Source organism: Naegleria gruberi (assembly GCF_000004985.1).
Source record: "Naegleria gruberi genomic scaffold NAEGRscaffold_48, whole genome shotgun sequence".
Classification (NCBI taxonomy): Eukaryota; Heterolobosea; class Eutetramitea; order Acrasida; family Naegleriidae; genus Naegleria; species Naegleria gruberi.
In genome coordinates, this window is record NW_003163279.1 from 309,924 (window position 1) to 324,898 (window position 14,975).

General features: G+C 33.4%; 4 protein-coding genes across 4 annotated transcripts in view; 2 read left to right on the top strand and 2 right to left on the bottom strand.

The window, feature by feature from the left end:
* Nucleotides 1–2,860: 2,860 nt before the first annotated feature.
* NAEGRDRAFT_81022 (P-glycoprotein-like protein) lies at nt 2,861–4,856 on the bottom strand (the record flags this gene model as incomplete). Its single annotated transcript, XM_002673245.1, has 3 exons — nt 2,861–3,216; nt 3,263–4,446; nt 4,504–4,856. 3 exons carry the CDS (start codon nt 4,854–4,856, stop codon nt 2,864–2,866), a joined length of 1,890 nt encoding a protein of 629 aa, XP_002673291.1. The 3' UTR covers nt 2,861–2,863.
* Nucleotides 4,857–5,331: 475 nt separating this feature from the next.
* NAEGRDRAFT_51787 (uncharacterized protein) lies at nt 5,332–7,218 on the top strand (the record flags this gene model as incomplete). Its single annotated transcript, XM_002673171.1, has 1 exon — nt 5,332–7,218. One exon carries the CDS (start codon nt 5,332–5,334, stop codon nt 7,216–7,218), a length of 1,887 nt encoding a protein of 628 aa, XP_002673217.1.
* A 775-nt stretch (nt 7,219–7,993) lies between these two features.
* Nucleotides 7,994–10,576, bottom strand: NAEGRDRAFT_51788 (uncharacterized protein; the record flags this gene model as incomplete). The annotated part of the gene is made up of 1 exon (XM_002673246.1): nt 7,994–10,576. One exon carries the CDS (start codon nt 10,574–10,576, stop codon nt 7,994–7,996), a length of 2,583 nt encoding a protein of 860 aa, XP_002673292.1.
* A 268-nt stretch (nt 10,577–10,844) lies between these two features.
* NAEGRDRAFT_71755 (uncharacterized protein) overlaps nt 10,845–14,975 on the top strand; it is a gene marked incomplete at both ends in the record, with an annotated part of 4,810 nt that continues 679 nt past the window's right edge. The window contains 4 exons of the mRNA XM_002673172.1: nt 10,845–12,577; nt 12,645–12,754; nt 13,069–14,295; nt 14,786–14,897. Of these exons, the coding sequence (XP_002673218.1) occupies nt 10,845–12,577; nt 12,645–12,754; nt 13,069–14,295; nt 14,786–14,897 (3,182 nt within the window). The remainder of the gene's footprint in view (nt 12,578–12,644; nt 12,755–13,068; nt 14,296–14,785; nt 14,898–14,975) is intronic.

Below are 14,975 nucleotides of genomic sequence, written 5' to 3' on the forward strand. Positions count from 1 at the left end.
TTTCCTCTTCTACATCAGTTTGTTCCAACAATTCTTTTTGAAGAACAGCTGTTGAATATAGGCCACCAACAACCGACTTGTATAGTTCGGTATTCTTCCTTGATTTTGATAATGTCCTATCAAATGCACTCCAAAATGTTACATCCTGCCCTTCATGGTGTGAAAACTTGATAGAGCCAACCATAATTTGATTTGATTTGTAAAATCTAAATGTGTAGATGAGTGAAAGAACATCCTTCGTCTTGAACATGTGATCGATAGTAAGAGTTCCAACAATAACTTCACCATGATTCGGTAACCTATTGAAAAACCCTTGTCTGTATGCCATATCCATAAAATCAGCCTTCTCCCTCAAATATTCCAATATCTTGTCAGATATTATTTTGAAATCCAATCCAAATAATAGATATTTCTTGTTGGAAATTTCAGGGACATATTTGGTTTTTTGATTGTTTTGGAAAATACTAGTTAATGCAGAATCATTAATTTTGTAATTGTCCATTTCAATTGGATGTGAGATGAGACTTTTGATTTCAATCCATAATTTGTGCATTTGTTTAGCCCAGCTTGGATGAATGCTGAAATTCTGTGTAATAATAGGAACATTATCCATATTTAAAAACTCTAACTTTTTCAGATTGGAAATATCCAGAGAAGACAATTCACAGGTCTCTCTTGTGGTACTATTCTGATTAAAGACGAATCTATTACACCCTGCTAAATCTAAAAGGATGAGATTTTCCAAATCTTCTATACACTGTACGTTCAAAACTCTTTGTTGTGGAACAGATTTTAAAACGAATACTTCCAACTTTTTCAAGTCAACAATAGATAGACAATCAAAATTTCCATCAATGTTTGGGAATTTCAAATATTTCAAATTTTTAAAGCTCTCAAACTTGGGATAGGAGTTAAAAGTGCTATCTTCACATATGATAGACTCTGCATTGTTGCCAAGATTTTTGAAAAATTGTTCTGTGCTGTGAATGGCAGATTGAGAGATATGGATTTGTTTCACTTTGGAGCAACATGCCCACACATTAGGTTCAAATGGTATAGATGGTATAACTATTCCGCAAAGAGTCAAACTTTGGAGAGAAGGAGCTACAAGTTTTGAGATAATTGACATGTTATGGGTTGAAGTCATTTTAAAGCTTTCAAGTTTTGAAAATATGTTAGGAATGATGAACAAGTTAGACTCTTGGCGCTCTTCAATAATGGTAAGGTTTCTGCATGATTCTATGTTAAAATGAATATTTTCAGATGGGAGTTTCACTCGGGCACTCTTGTTAAAAATACATGTTAGAGAAAGGTTGATTAATGTATCGTTCAGCTTGCAAAGCCACTCCAATTGGCTCCACATGCTCATATTAATTATTGTAAAATTCAATCGTGTAATTTTCGTAAAATTAACAAGATACTCCAACATTTGAATCAGAGTGTTGACAGATGTTTCAATATTAGGAGAATACGTAGAATCGGTAATGTTCGAAATGTCAAAGCATAGAGACAATTCTTGGAGATTGCATCGAGGTTGGAATGTTGTTGAGGTTAGCATGTTTGGATTTATGCTCTGAAATCCTGTAAATAGTGAATTGAGAAGAAATACATCTTGTGGAGTCTTGATGGCCAAGCTACATCTGAAAGATTCGAGAAGCAGGTTCTCTCTTATTTCATTTCTTGAACAAAGAATATTCTTACAATAACTCAGTACATCCCCAATTGTTATACTATTACAATGAGTTCCCAAGTCAAGATCGAGATGTTTCAAGGTCCACTGTCCAGCATGATGATCGTTGGAAGAAAACTTCTTGATCATATCCAAAAACAATTTAGCAATTTCAGTGTTTGATGTTAGTTTCAATTTTAATCCTTCCAATATGTTGAAAAGTCCAATTCCATAATTTTCCAAAGTGAATAATTTTGAAATAGTTGAAAATATTGGAGAGTCCGCTTCAATGTCCTTATAAATCGTGAGTGAGGATTCAAATTCCATGTATTTTACATTTTTTGTGTTTGCCTGCAAGAAGATTGTCAACATTTTACAAATACAATTATCGAATACTTGTTTGAAATTTTCATCCCCAATCACATCGCACAGCACATGAATAAATTCAACTCTCTGGTCATAATGTTTCATGTTACTTGAAATGATTTTTCTAGTTGATGTTAAACCTTGCACTTCAGGAGTGAGATTCCACGTATTTCTCCAAGATTTGAATGCACCTTGCTTTGATTTAAAATAGGGTTCAAAAACACTCAATGTTGATAAATTTGATGACTTTTTCTCCTCCGATATTGGTAAGAATTGTTCAATAATTTCCTTACTATTTGGAGCAATTAAAAGACCTTCATGAACAGTCCTATAAAACTCTCTATTCGTCAATGCTGCTCTCTTGATCAATGTCCAACTATCGAGAAAGGAAAAGATCATTCTGAGAACATAATTATGTTGTTGTTCATTCGATAAATCTCTTCTATCGCAACCCATTAATAATTTACCAAATGGTTGTTCTTGTCTCTTCATCGATGATGAATATTTACATTCTTTGTATGATGATGGAAGACTTTTCATCTTGTTTTTTTCCGTTAGTTATTCGTTAATAATAATATCAGCTATCGGATGAATATTGTTGTATTCCATAGACTTCACTATCCAATTTACCAAAATCATGATATGAAACTCTATGCAACGGTGGCAATGATGTAATCATGACGTCATTGATTTGTCTCTAATTTTTTCTAAAATAAAAAAAATAAAACAACAAAGCCTTATGATGATAAAATGTTAAAAGATATGATGATTTGATTGAGAAAAACGATCCGAATGTTGTGCGATTACATACATTTGATCTGTATTAATTTAAGGGTTTATTTTGTCATTGTCAATAGTATCCTCCTCTTGATTTTCTGCTTGTTGAGATTCATCATTTCCAAGCATTTGCTTTAGAGCTAAATTCTTGTAAATACCATTCTCAATATTAAGTAATTGTTGATGAGTTCCCATTTCTCTAATAACTCCTTTTGTCAAAACACAAATAACATCAGAATTGATGACAGTTGTCAAACGGTGAGCTATGCAAATGGTTGTTCTGTTTTTCATCAAATTTTCTAAAGCTTGTTGGACTAATCTTTCAGATTCAGTATCTAGAGCAGATGTTGCTTCATCCAATAGCAAAATCTTTGGATTTTGTAACAAAGCTCTCGCAATTGCAACTAATTAACAAGATTACAAAAAATTTGAAAACTAAATTCAACTTACTTCTTTGTTTTTGACCTCCTGAAAGAGAAACTCCCTTCTCACCCAACATGGTATCATAACCATCATGTAAATCCATAATAAATTGATGTGCATTGGCCAACTTGGCAGCTTGTTCAATTTCTTCTTGTGAAACATTCTCAACTCCAATAGCATAGGCTATATTGTATCTGATTGACTTGGAAAAGAGAACTGGTTCCTGTTCGACAATTCCAATTTGTTTGTGAAGGAAAATAGGATCCAAATCAGTCAAATCTTCACCGTCCAAGAAAATTCTTCCTTGTTGAGGAGAATAGAAGCGTTCCAATAGACCAACCACAGTTGACTTACCAGAACCTGATGGTCCTACTAAAGCAACTGTTTGTCCTTGTTTGATTTTCAATGAGAAATCTGTCAAAACTTGTTGTTGAGGACGAGAAGGATAAGTGAAACAAACTTTCTCAAAATCAATATTTCCTCTTATTTGGTCAACTGGAATTTGCTTTCCTCCGCTGATAGGAATTGCAGGTTTTCTCAATATAACCTTCAAAAGATGTGTTTCACTAACGTATGACTTCATTAATTGAGGAAAGAAAGTAGCCGATCTAATCAATGAAATGCAACCAATAAGCATCATTCCAAAAACTTGAAACAATGAAGCCAAACTAGTCAATCCTAAAACAGCTTGATGTCCCGAATACCAAAATGTCAAAGCAACAGTTCCCCAAACAACAACTGCAGCAAATCCAAAGGCAACTCCATGAACTGTGCTTCTAATAAAACCAACCTTATTCAACTCTTTCAATTCAATGCCATATCTAGTCAACTCTGTCTTTTCACCTGCCATTGAGCGAATAGTTCTGAGACAAGTTGTAATTTCATTGGCAACTCCAGCACTTGTTCTTGTTAACAAGGTCATCTTCTTAATGAGATGGGTGGAAATAATGGACATGGTTGTGTGTGATATTAATGTGAGTGGAATGGTTGATATGAATAATAATGTCATTTTCCAATCACAAACAAGTGATAAAATTAAACCAACAATGAATTGCATGATTTCTTGCATGAAAATGTTGAATTCATTGGTAAAGACATCTTGAATTTTGGGAATATCTTCAGTGAGACAACTCATAAGGGAACCAATCTTTCTGATTTCGAAAAAGTGTACTTCTTGTTGAATGAGTGCTGACATGTATGCTTCTCTCAAACTAATCATATTCGAAACATGTATATTAGAAAGAGTTTTTTCATACTATGATACTTACCTTGTGCCAATTCTAACATTAGCCCAATTTTGAAAAAGTTGTTGAATTAAAAAACCAACTCCACCACAAAAAGCAATAATGGTCAACTTGACACAAACTTGATCTACACTTTCGCCTAACATTTCTTGATTACTATTGGCATTAGTAAATGTCTTGATTAAATCTCCAAGAACATAATTCACAATAACTGGAATCACACCATAGCCAGTTGATCCAACAGTTCCAATCAATAGAATAATCCAATTGAAACCAATAATTTGAAATATTTTCAAATGAGAAAACAAATTAATCTTTGGTTCTCTTTGGTCTTGAATTTCAGTTTTGTTTTTGTCAACAGCAATACTTTTAACCATTTTTTTTTTCTTTAATCTTCTCATTTTCGAATAAGTTTATCTTGTTTAAATAGAAATATTACAAGAGCTGCATCTTAATTGACTTAGTGCGTTCACACGGACACGATATAAATGGTAAAATTTTGGTAATGTATGGGGTCCGTGCAGAGTTTCTTCAAATTTGATAGATTAGTCCGTCATTATCCAATGAAACTCACTTGTTTCTTTCTTGAGGAGAATTACAGAGTTCACCATCGTTGATAAACAAAAGTCTTGTAATGTTTCGTCTACAGTTCATTTACAAACAATTGCACCGTTTGAAAAGTCCGTTGCTCTCCCGTCATGATTTGATGGAATTCCAAAGGAAGTTTTCAAAGTATGTGCATGAAAATATATTTGGACAATTTATTTTTTTAGCTTTACAAATGACAAATCTTTTTTGAACTTTAAAACCAAATCATTGCTCTGGTTCAGTTTCAATATCAAAATCAAAAAAATGAATCGGTTCATTTCGTATTTGTTTCTTCTGGCTATTCTATTTGTTTTTTATAAGCCAGTTCAATGTCAAACTATTGCAGTGATCAACAATTCATTGCAAGTTTATAATGGCGACAATGTTACCATTACAACAACCAATTTACAGTCAACTGTCAATGGAATTGTTGAACCACGTGTCATTTACACAGTTACTTCAGTTACCAATGCTCGTTTCCTCCGTTATAACACTACCTTTGGTTTCTATCTCGATACCAACACTTTCTCTGTTGCCGATGTCACTAACGGACTTATTTTATTCTCCCATTTTGGTAATCAAGAACTCCCAACTTTTACCTTAAATGTCTATGATCCATTTTACAATATTAGTACAACTGCTATTGGAAATATTGAATTCACAGCCTTCAGAAGAGGAACCATTGGTGCTCCACGTCCAGGTTTCTTTGCCAGTGTCGATCCAACTACCTTAATTGTCACACTCCGTATCAGAATGTATTTAAGAGTTTTCTCACCACCAGAAGTCAAATTCAACATTGGACTTTCTGCATTGACAGCTTGTCAACAAACTGATTTAATTAGAGATGGATTTGTTTACAATGCAGGAACTTCCACTTACTGGTATAGTGATTATGTCCTTTCATTGCCATTGTCAAGTTACTTGTCAAATCCAAATGTTCAACAAATTTCAACTGGAGGTGTCATTGATTTGGTTGCATTGATGTATGCTGAATACATGATTACTACTTACACACCATTGCCATCTACTTCAACTGGTGGTGATGTTTATGTTGCTCCACCAATTTCTGGAACTTGTTACAAAGTCATTTATCAACAACGTTATATTTTGACATTGGTTCTTCAAGTGACACGTGTCAGTTTTAATACTACTGGTGGAATTACCACTGGAGGTAATAACTGTACTGCTTATATACAACCAAAGAGAATTTTCGTTAATGATTTGGGTAAATTGGAAATTAGAATGATTGTTTGGACACTTTTGGCACCACCTGTCACATCATGGACAGTTACTGGACCATATTTCTTTAATGTTACTGATGCCATATTCACTGGTACTGCAAATGGTTATTATCAATATACAATTGTAATGCAGTCAAATGTCATTAATGGACCAATCGACTTTTATGGTGATTATGTACTGACCTACTTATCCCCTGATGGATCTGGTTGTACAATTTCATATTCTTTACAATATGTGGTTCCTTACCCTGTCATTACTCAAGTTTTACAATATAATACCACAGCTCAAACTTATGGAAATGCTGCCTTGACAATTGCTCAAACTCAATTCGCGGCAACTGACACTATCTATGTCAGAGTTGATGTTCCAGGTGCTCCTAGCGTTCCTTACATGACCATTTCCCCATACAATGTCATTATGTGTTGTTTCCTCGATTTCACAACCATTCCTGTCAATGTCGACTGTCGTAACGCTTCCAACTCTGATTTCAGTACTCAAATCTATATCAATGGAGTTCCTCAAAGCACTGGTGGTTTAAATGCTGCTACCCTTCCTCCTCCATCCACTTCCAGTTATGGTTTCCAATTCGATCTCCCATTTGCAATCAGAGATGGTCTCGATAGAAGATGTTTCCTAACCATCGAGTCTGCCTATTTACCTACAAATACTACCACTGTTAGAAGTCTATTCAAGGAAGAAAATGTAGAAACTAGAAGTTTGGCAGCTAATCCTGTGGCTAATACCGTTGTTTCACTTACTTATCGTTTGTTTGATATCGTTCCAAAGTCAACTAAGGGAGGTGCTGGAGCAGGTGGTGTTGTCAGTGGAGCATTCTCAATTGTCAGAGGAGGTGGAAATATGTGGATTCTTTCCTTGACTCTAGTATTGATCAAGTTATTCATCTTGTAATCAATTTACACATAATTTTCCTTTCACACAAATCACAAATTTAAATAAACGCATCATTTTCAATTTGTAATTTTTATGGTTGTGGAGATTCTCCCGTGTCTTACTACAGAACGGGAGAAGAGTATCCGCTTAATACTGCTGACAAACCAAAATAGAAAATATTCAACACCGATACTTTTAATAAAATTGAATTTTCCAATTATATTTTCTTGTGTTATTTGGCTGATGAAGTTATTGATTCACTCCTTCAAGAGTAATTCAAAAATTATCAAACTCATTGTGAATATTTAAATAATAAAATTCTTGTTTTTTCTTTTAATTTCATTTCTTTCACCTTAAATCGAACAATTAACCTTATTTCCTTAAACATCATTAAGATCAAATTGAATTTCAAAGATAACTAACTTTTTCAACATCCACACATTATAGTGATCACACTCATATCAATTAATCCGTATTTTTAATAAACAATCAATTGAAGAAACCTAAGATCGTGAAAATCTTTCTTACGATTTATTTGAAGAGAGAGAAGAAAGAGAAATATGGAAAATGAAATCATGATCCATTACATAGTTGTTTGTTACTCCAAGATTACAAAAGATTATCAAGAGTTTGGTTGAAGTTTCTAGACAACAATTTAAATATGCTATAAGAGAACCTTGCTCATCTCCTGCTACTGGTCTTCAATTTGTTCATCAAAAGGAAGTTAAGGATGTTATGAATGTTGCGCCTTTAATTATGATAAATTTGTTTATTCTTATTGAATTACTGCATTTTACCAATTATCACCACAAGAACATTTTCCGTTTTCAAAATGATGAAAACGTGAAGCATCTCTTACAATAATTTTGCAGTTTCTGACTTTTGAGATATACTTTGTAGCATTATGGCAATCTCCACAAACTCTCAAATTGTTAGCAATTCTAATAGTGGAACCTTTTGGTTGGTGAATAAAAGCATAGGCCATGGCCAATTTTTCTGAATGGCGACACAATAAATTCTTTTTCTCGTCGTCTGTAAATGTTCCGTGTTTAGTAACCCACCTTAAATCAGGCTCATAGCCAGCATCAATCATTTCCTGAGTTAGTTTCATTAACTCTTCTTCTATTTGTTTAATTTCAGGGTGGTTTTTGTCGTTACTAACAAAACTATATGTTTTTCCATTGATTTCAATAGTTGTTACTCCCGGAATCTTCTTTGCATTTTCTGATTTCATTTCTTTTTTGAGAAGTTCTACCTCAAGGTCCTCACCAAAGTACGAATAAATATTCGCTAGCAGGATATAATTGGACGAATCAGTTTTGTCTATTTCCTTTAAAATAGCAAAAGCCTTCCTTGCTCTCTCCAAATCATTATACTTTCTACATCCTCCTAAATAAGTACTCCACAATATTAATTCTTTGCTGTCACCAATTATTTTTTCTGCTTCTTCAAATAATCCAGAACGAACTAAACCATCCACCAAACAAGCTGTGTGCTTTATGGTTGGTTCGATATGATACTTGCTTGGCAGTTCTCTATAGAGATTAATGGATTTCTCAGGCATCATGTTGTGGCTGTATGCAGAAAGCATGTGAAGAAGAGTTTCTTCATTCGGTTCGAAGCCTTGCTCTATCATCTTGTCGAATATTACTTCTGCCTGTTTGGCTCTCCCATTTTGAGCACATGTTGCGAGTACTACGTTCCATGTAATGATTGAAATTGGGTATTCTCTTCGCAATAAATCTACAAATAACTCAAAGGTTTTCTCTATTTCTCCCATTTTACCATAAAAGTTTAGGATAGTATTGTGTAGTTCAATTTCCTGAAAATGATATTTTTCAGCAATTTGATGTATTTCAATACCTTGCTTCAAAGATATACCATCAGAATATAAAGAAAGCATTGATATCAGTGAAATATAATCAAAATTTTTCAATCTTAACATTTCTTCAAAAGTTTCTTTTGCCCTATCATAGATTTTGAAAACAGAGTAGAATTTAAGTATAGAATTACGCAATTCCAAACCACATTCAAAAAGTGGTGGCAGTAGTGCAATAATTTCTTCTCCTTCTTTTTTCAGCAATTTGTTTGTACACTCATTTAGCATTACAATAAATGAAACTTCGGAAGTCTGTTTAGTTGACATCATGTTGTAAAAGAGAGAGAAGGCTTCTGATATTCTCTCATCTTTGAAGAGGATTTTTAGTATCGTATTACACATTGGAGTATCGGGATTCTTGAAAGAGTAGAAGGTCTCAATAGATCTCTCAACCTCCCCTAAGTTTGCGTAAAATGAAATTACAGAGTTCATAACAATAGGATCTTTGCATTGGTTTTGTTCTATTAAACCACATATTTCCTTTCCTCTCTCAAATAGGTTGTTAGAAATACAAGCATTCAGCATAATAACGAATGTGCTATTTGATGGCTCGGCAAGTCTACGAAAATTTTCAAAAGCAAGATCAATTTTACCGCTTGAAAGAAGAGCTTGTAAGTAACAATTCCAAGTTATTATATTCTTTTGAGGAGAATTAGTAAACAACTCAATAGCTGTTTCATATTGCCCACATGTGGAATAAAAACTAATTAAACAAGTAATTAAAGTGATATCGTTAAGCAAATGTGGAAACAGTTCAACAATAATTCGGTGAATAGATTTTCCTCCTTCTAAATATTTGATTTTAGAGCAAGATTTGATGAGCGTTGTAAACAAAATAGCATCAGGAGAAACACTCATTTCCAACAAGATGTTCTTCACATCTTGCAAGCGATAATTCTCTATCAATTTTTCGGTTACTTTTGTTATATCTATTATTGTTGGTGCTTCCATTTGGTTGAATAGTCTAATTACCATTTCTAGATTTCCAGAAGTACAATACGAATTGAGCAAACAAGACTTGTTCTTTTCGCTCAATGGCACCAAATTGTTGTCCAGTGTTTCGTACCAAAACTGTGCCTTTTTTTTGAATTTGGGACTTGTGGTCATAGCGTTCAAGATCATGTTCCACAATGTCGGAGAAATTCTTTTAAATTCGTTTGGTGCAAGTGTGGAGAGGATTTGATTAACTTCTTCTAAATATTCATCTTGAATCCATTTCTCTTGATTAGTTCGCTTGCTAGCAAAATACATGGACGTTAGAGTATTAACTGAACGTTTTGAAGAAACCCTCTCAAATATTCTTTTACAATCATAAAAGTTAATTTCCTTCTTGTTCAACAAGAAGACAGCGTCAAAATCATTAGGGTTTTTAAAATATTCTTGTAGTGCTGCGGTGGGGTTTTTTGGGTCAAATAAGTCTTTCACCTTTCCTAACTTTTTTAATGAGGTTGCAAAGTGGCGAAGTGTGAACATTTTTTTGATGAAGAACCCCACCATTGGAAGATCCTAACATATTTTGAAAATGTTTGTGAAATTATTATCTTGGGGTTTCCTGATAGTAATTAGTCTGGTTGGCATGATTGTGCTGTGTTGCTTTTCAGCAATTTATACATTCATCTTGCCAATCAATGATCTCAAAACCTCTCTTCCATTTCAATGTGAAGATTCACTCTCTACGATGGTGACATTCTCTGTTACTTTATTCAGAATTCTATTCATGTTTGTAATACCACCACAATACTTATACATCAGATCAATAGTACACATGATTCTCTCATTGGTTGTGGCTGTTGTGCAAATTTATACATTATCCTATTTCAGAAGATTTGAGAATACTATCCATTTTGCAAGTACACTTTGCTCAGTTGGTGCTAGCATTGGAGTGTTGGTATCATCATTGGTGAATTCTAAAATGGAAGACATGATGGGAATTGCAATGTTTTTCGGAATAGTTCTTGGATTGTCACTTATCTTCTCCATTATTGGTGTATTGATTGGAGAAATTTACACTAGATCAATCATGAGAAGAATACGGTCAATAATGAAATCTCCATCTGCTGTTGTTGGCCATATGGCTAGTAGGAATTCCTATTCTCGACAAGACTCTTATTCTACAGAGAAAGAATCGGCCGAAATCTATCTTTCATTAGAAAATTCTCTAAGACAACTGAAATTGTTTTTGAGATTTTGCTCTTCCGCACAAGATATTGAATTGGTGGTTTCATTTATTAAGGGAATTTCCACAAAGAAACAGTTTAATGATCCCAAGTTGATAACAACTTCAGCCATAATGATCGGACACAGATGGAATGATACAAATAGGTATAATTTTTCAGTTTATCTATTAAAGAAAGCCTCTCGTTTAGGAGGAAATTATTGGGAAACTCTCAATATGCATTATAGAGTGAAACAATTTGAAAGAGATCAAAGTAATTTGTCATTTCAAGGTCGGTACACATTAGAGATTAAGAATGCAATTTCTATTCTTGAAAAGAAACAAGAGGAGCTCAAAATTGCTCATAAAGCATTCTGGAAAGAGCTTACTATTGAAAGGCCAAATACATCAAAGCTAGCCAATTTAAACTCTCTTTCAGCAAAATTAACTAGGCATTGTGATGAAAATTTCGGAATCTTGATGAAGAATTTCCCACATGATAAAACTGTTATACGGCACTATGCTAAATATGTGGAATCCATCAAGTTGGACAAAAACTTATCAAGTCAACTGTTTGAAGAAGCGACAGTTCTAGAAGATAAGGAATCAAATCATTACAAACAACCAAACTTGAAACGAAATTTAAGGTCAAGTTTGAGAATCTACCCTGTTGATAGAAAGGCCTTCAGAGAAGATGATGATGAAATTCTCACAAACAAACAAGATTTTGAAGGAATAGAAAATCTCTCAGAGAACAAAAAGGAAGAAGCTTTGCGAAATGCTCTCAGCTCTCCTTACCAATCCAAAATAAGAACAATTGCTTATGCTTTCATGTTCTCCTTATGTATTGCTACGGTGGTTGTTTGTTTTGCATTAACTAATTATTATCAAACATTATTATCAAAATATCCTCTTATTAAGGATTCATGTTATATCCAGAGTACTTATGGTGGTTTATTTAGAAATTTGAGAATGGCTCAGATAGTTTGGGAGTTTTATGATGATTTAAAAACTCCATTTCCATTGGTTAATACAACAGAATACGATAATATACAATTGTTCAACAGCACCTTTATGGAAAAGATTGAACTAAAGAGAGAAGCGTTAAGAAAGTTGGAGGAGAACTCCAATTCAGGCGTATTTACACCTGGAATGTTTACTGATTTTACAATAGAAGATAAGCTTATCAATATTCCACTCCCTAACGATACAGGAATAAGGAAAGAGTTTACTAACATTTTTAAAAGATATGCTTCTTCAAGAGAAGTAAACTCCGTCATTTTGGAACACATTGAAAATTCAGTTATGAATGGAAAGATGAAATTTTATGAAGTTGTAACGAGGTAAGAAGAATTCAAATTTATAATATTAATATTGTAGTTATGAGTTTATGTATATTTATCAAAATAGAAGAACAGGAGCTGATGCTTTCTTAGCATTTTGTAAATCGATGCAAGTTAGCCAAAAGACCTTTATCGATGAAACTAGAAATCTCTTACTCAATATTGTTATTGGCATTGGTATTTCTGTACTGGGAATTTTTTTGACATTCTTAATAATATCAAGAATTGAAATGGAGATATTTTCTATTGTACTCTCCATGTTCAAAAAATTGCCAAAAGACATTCCTGGTTTCATTTATCAGGATTTGGAAAAGCAATCCAAACATGATGAGATGAAAAAATTTGACAAACAGTTAATGCCTAATGAAAAGAATAAGACCTTAATTGTTGGATTAATCATATGCGTCTTGATAATAGTTTCCATCGTTTTGTTTTATTATGAATTTTCAGATAATACTGACAAAGCAGAGCAATGTTCAACATTGATTTAGCCAGTTACATGGTGAGAGTTTCTAATAGAATGACTCAAAGATTGAATGAAATATTTTCATATAAGGTACTACCTCTTGGAAAAGCTGTTAATCATCCAGCTGTTGTCACTAGTGCACTTGCTGATCAATACAGATTAGAAAATAGAGATCACGTGCAAATATTACATTCAAGTTACAATCAAATAGTATATGGATCAAATAATACTGACAAGCTAATAGGAATTTTTGATGAAATAGATGAAATGTTAATTGGTTCAAATTGTAATACTACTGAGCACATGAATAATTGTACAAGCCTCATTGATTTAATCACGTTTTTCTGTGTTAAAGCTGCAGAAGCCACAGAGAACTTATTCAATCCTCTAAATGCTAAGAAAACCATTGAAAAATTTTATGATGTTTTGTATCTTTACAACTTGAATGACTTTGTTACAACTAGAATCAATCACTTTTTAGATTTGATAGTAAAATATACTGAAAGCCCAAATAGAACTCTCTCAATAATTGTATTATGCATAACTATAATTTCTATGCTAGTACTGGGATGGTACTTCTATAGATGCATAACAGAGTTTGACAATGAGATGACTATCCTTAGATCCTTCCTTGCATATGTCCCATCAGAGTGGATAGAATCTAATGAAGAGTTTAAAAACTTTGTATTTTACAAAACTATTCCCATGTGGAATTTCAAGAAATCAAATTCTGCAGTTAAAGGTTCAGATGCAGTTAGTAATATTCTACAATCAATGATTGATGGAGCTTTCATAGCAAATGAAAAATCAGAAATCCTATTATTCAACAATGCAGCTCAAAAGATGTTCTCCAAGAACCCGTCTGAAGTTATGGGATTACCTATGCAACATTTGTTTGACTCATCTCATGAAACTGCGTTGAAACAATTCATAGATAACAGAAACAAGTATTTGGAATCACAAGGAGGTGAGCTATATGAAGTAGATTGTGTAAGAAAAAATCAAACAAGATTCCCAGCTTCCCTCAATCTGTTTGTTACCAGGAATGAGGATAAAAAGACAATTATTGTTGGATTTTTCAAAGATATAACTATGGAGAAGAAACAGAATAATCTTCTCAATGAAGAAAAGAAGAATTCAGATATATTACTTAGGAATATCCTTCCAGAAGCAGTTGCCATCAAATTGAAATCAGGCGAAACTGAAATTGCAGAAAAATTCCAAGATATTACTTGTTTCTTTTCGGATATCTGTACACAAACTCCCTCCGCTTTTTTAACGGGATCCCAACTTTGATGACCCACAACAGAATAGTTACTTAGTGATTCATCATAATTTAACTTGTATGGTGTGCGCCTATATGTTAACTATCATCAGAATTGTTTTCAGCAGTTTATGTGTAGTAGGTCGATTGAAAACCTCAATTGAGTGAAAACATATATGAAAATTTCAAAATCCAATAAAACCAGAACCAGTATATGCCAAGCTCCAAATATCGAGATATGTACTCAAAACATCTTGAAATATAACCACAATCATTGGTTTGTTGATATTTATTGTCTGGACAAAGATATGCAGGGTTAAAGTTGAGCTATTTTTCAAACTCAACTCAGTTGAAGTGGAACTGAAATGGAAGGTTGTTTCGGACTGAGTACCAAATAAGCAAATAAAGTCAAACAACAAATATTTAAAAAATTTAAGTTTTATTATTGTTTCTACAACCAAAACAATATTGGTTGTAGTTGTATGTTCAGGAACACAATATTCACCAATGGGAATGTCTTCCTCCTCCATGAGAACCATAACAGGTCATTCAAAGAGAACTGTGATGAGAGCAGAAGTGGCAACAACCATGTGAACGGAAGATAGCTTCCTGTATTGCTTGCAAGTCTTATCTGGTAGTGTGGTGGGGCATGATGAAGAGAAAGGACC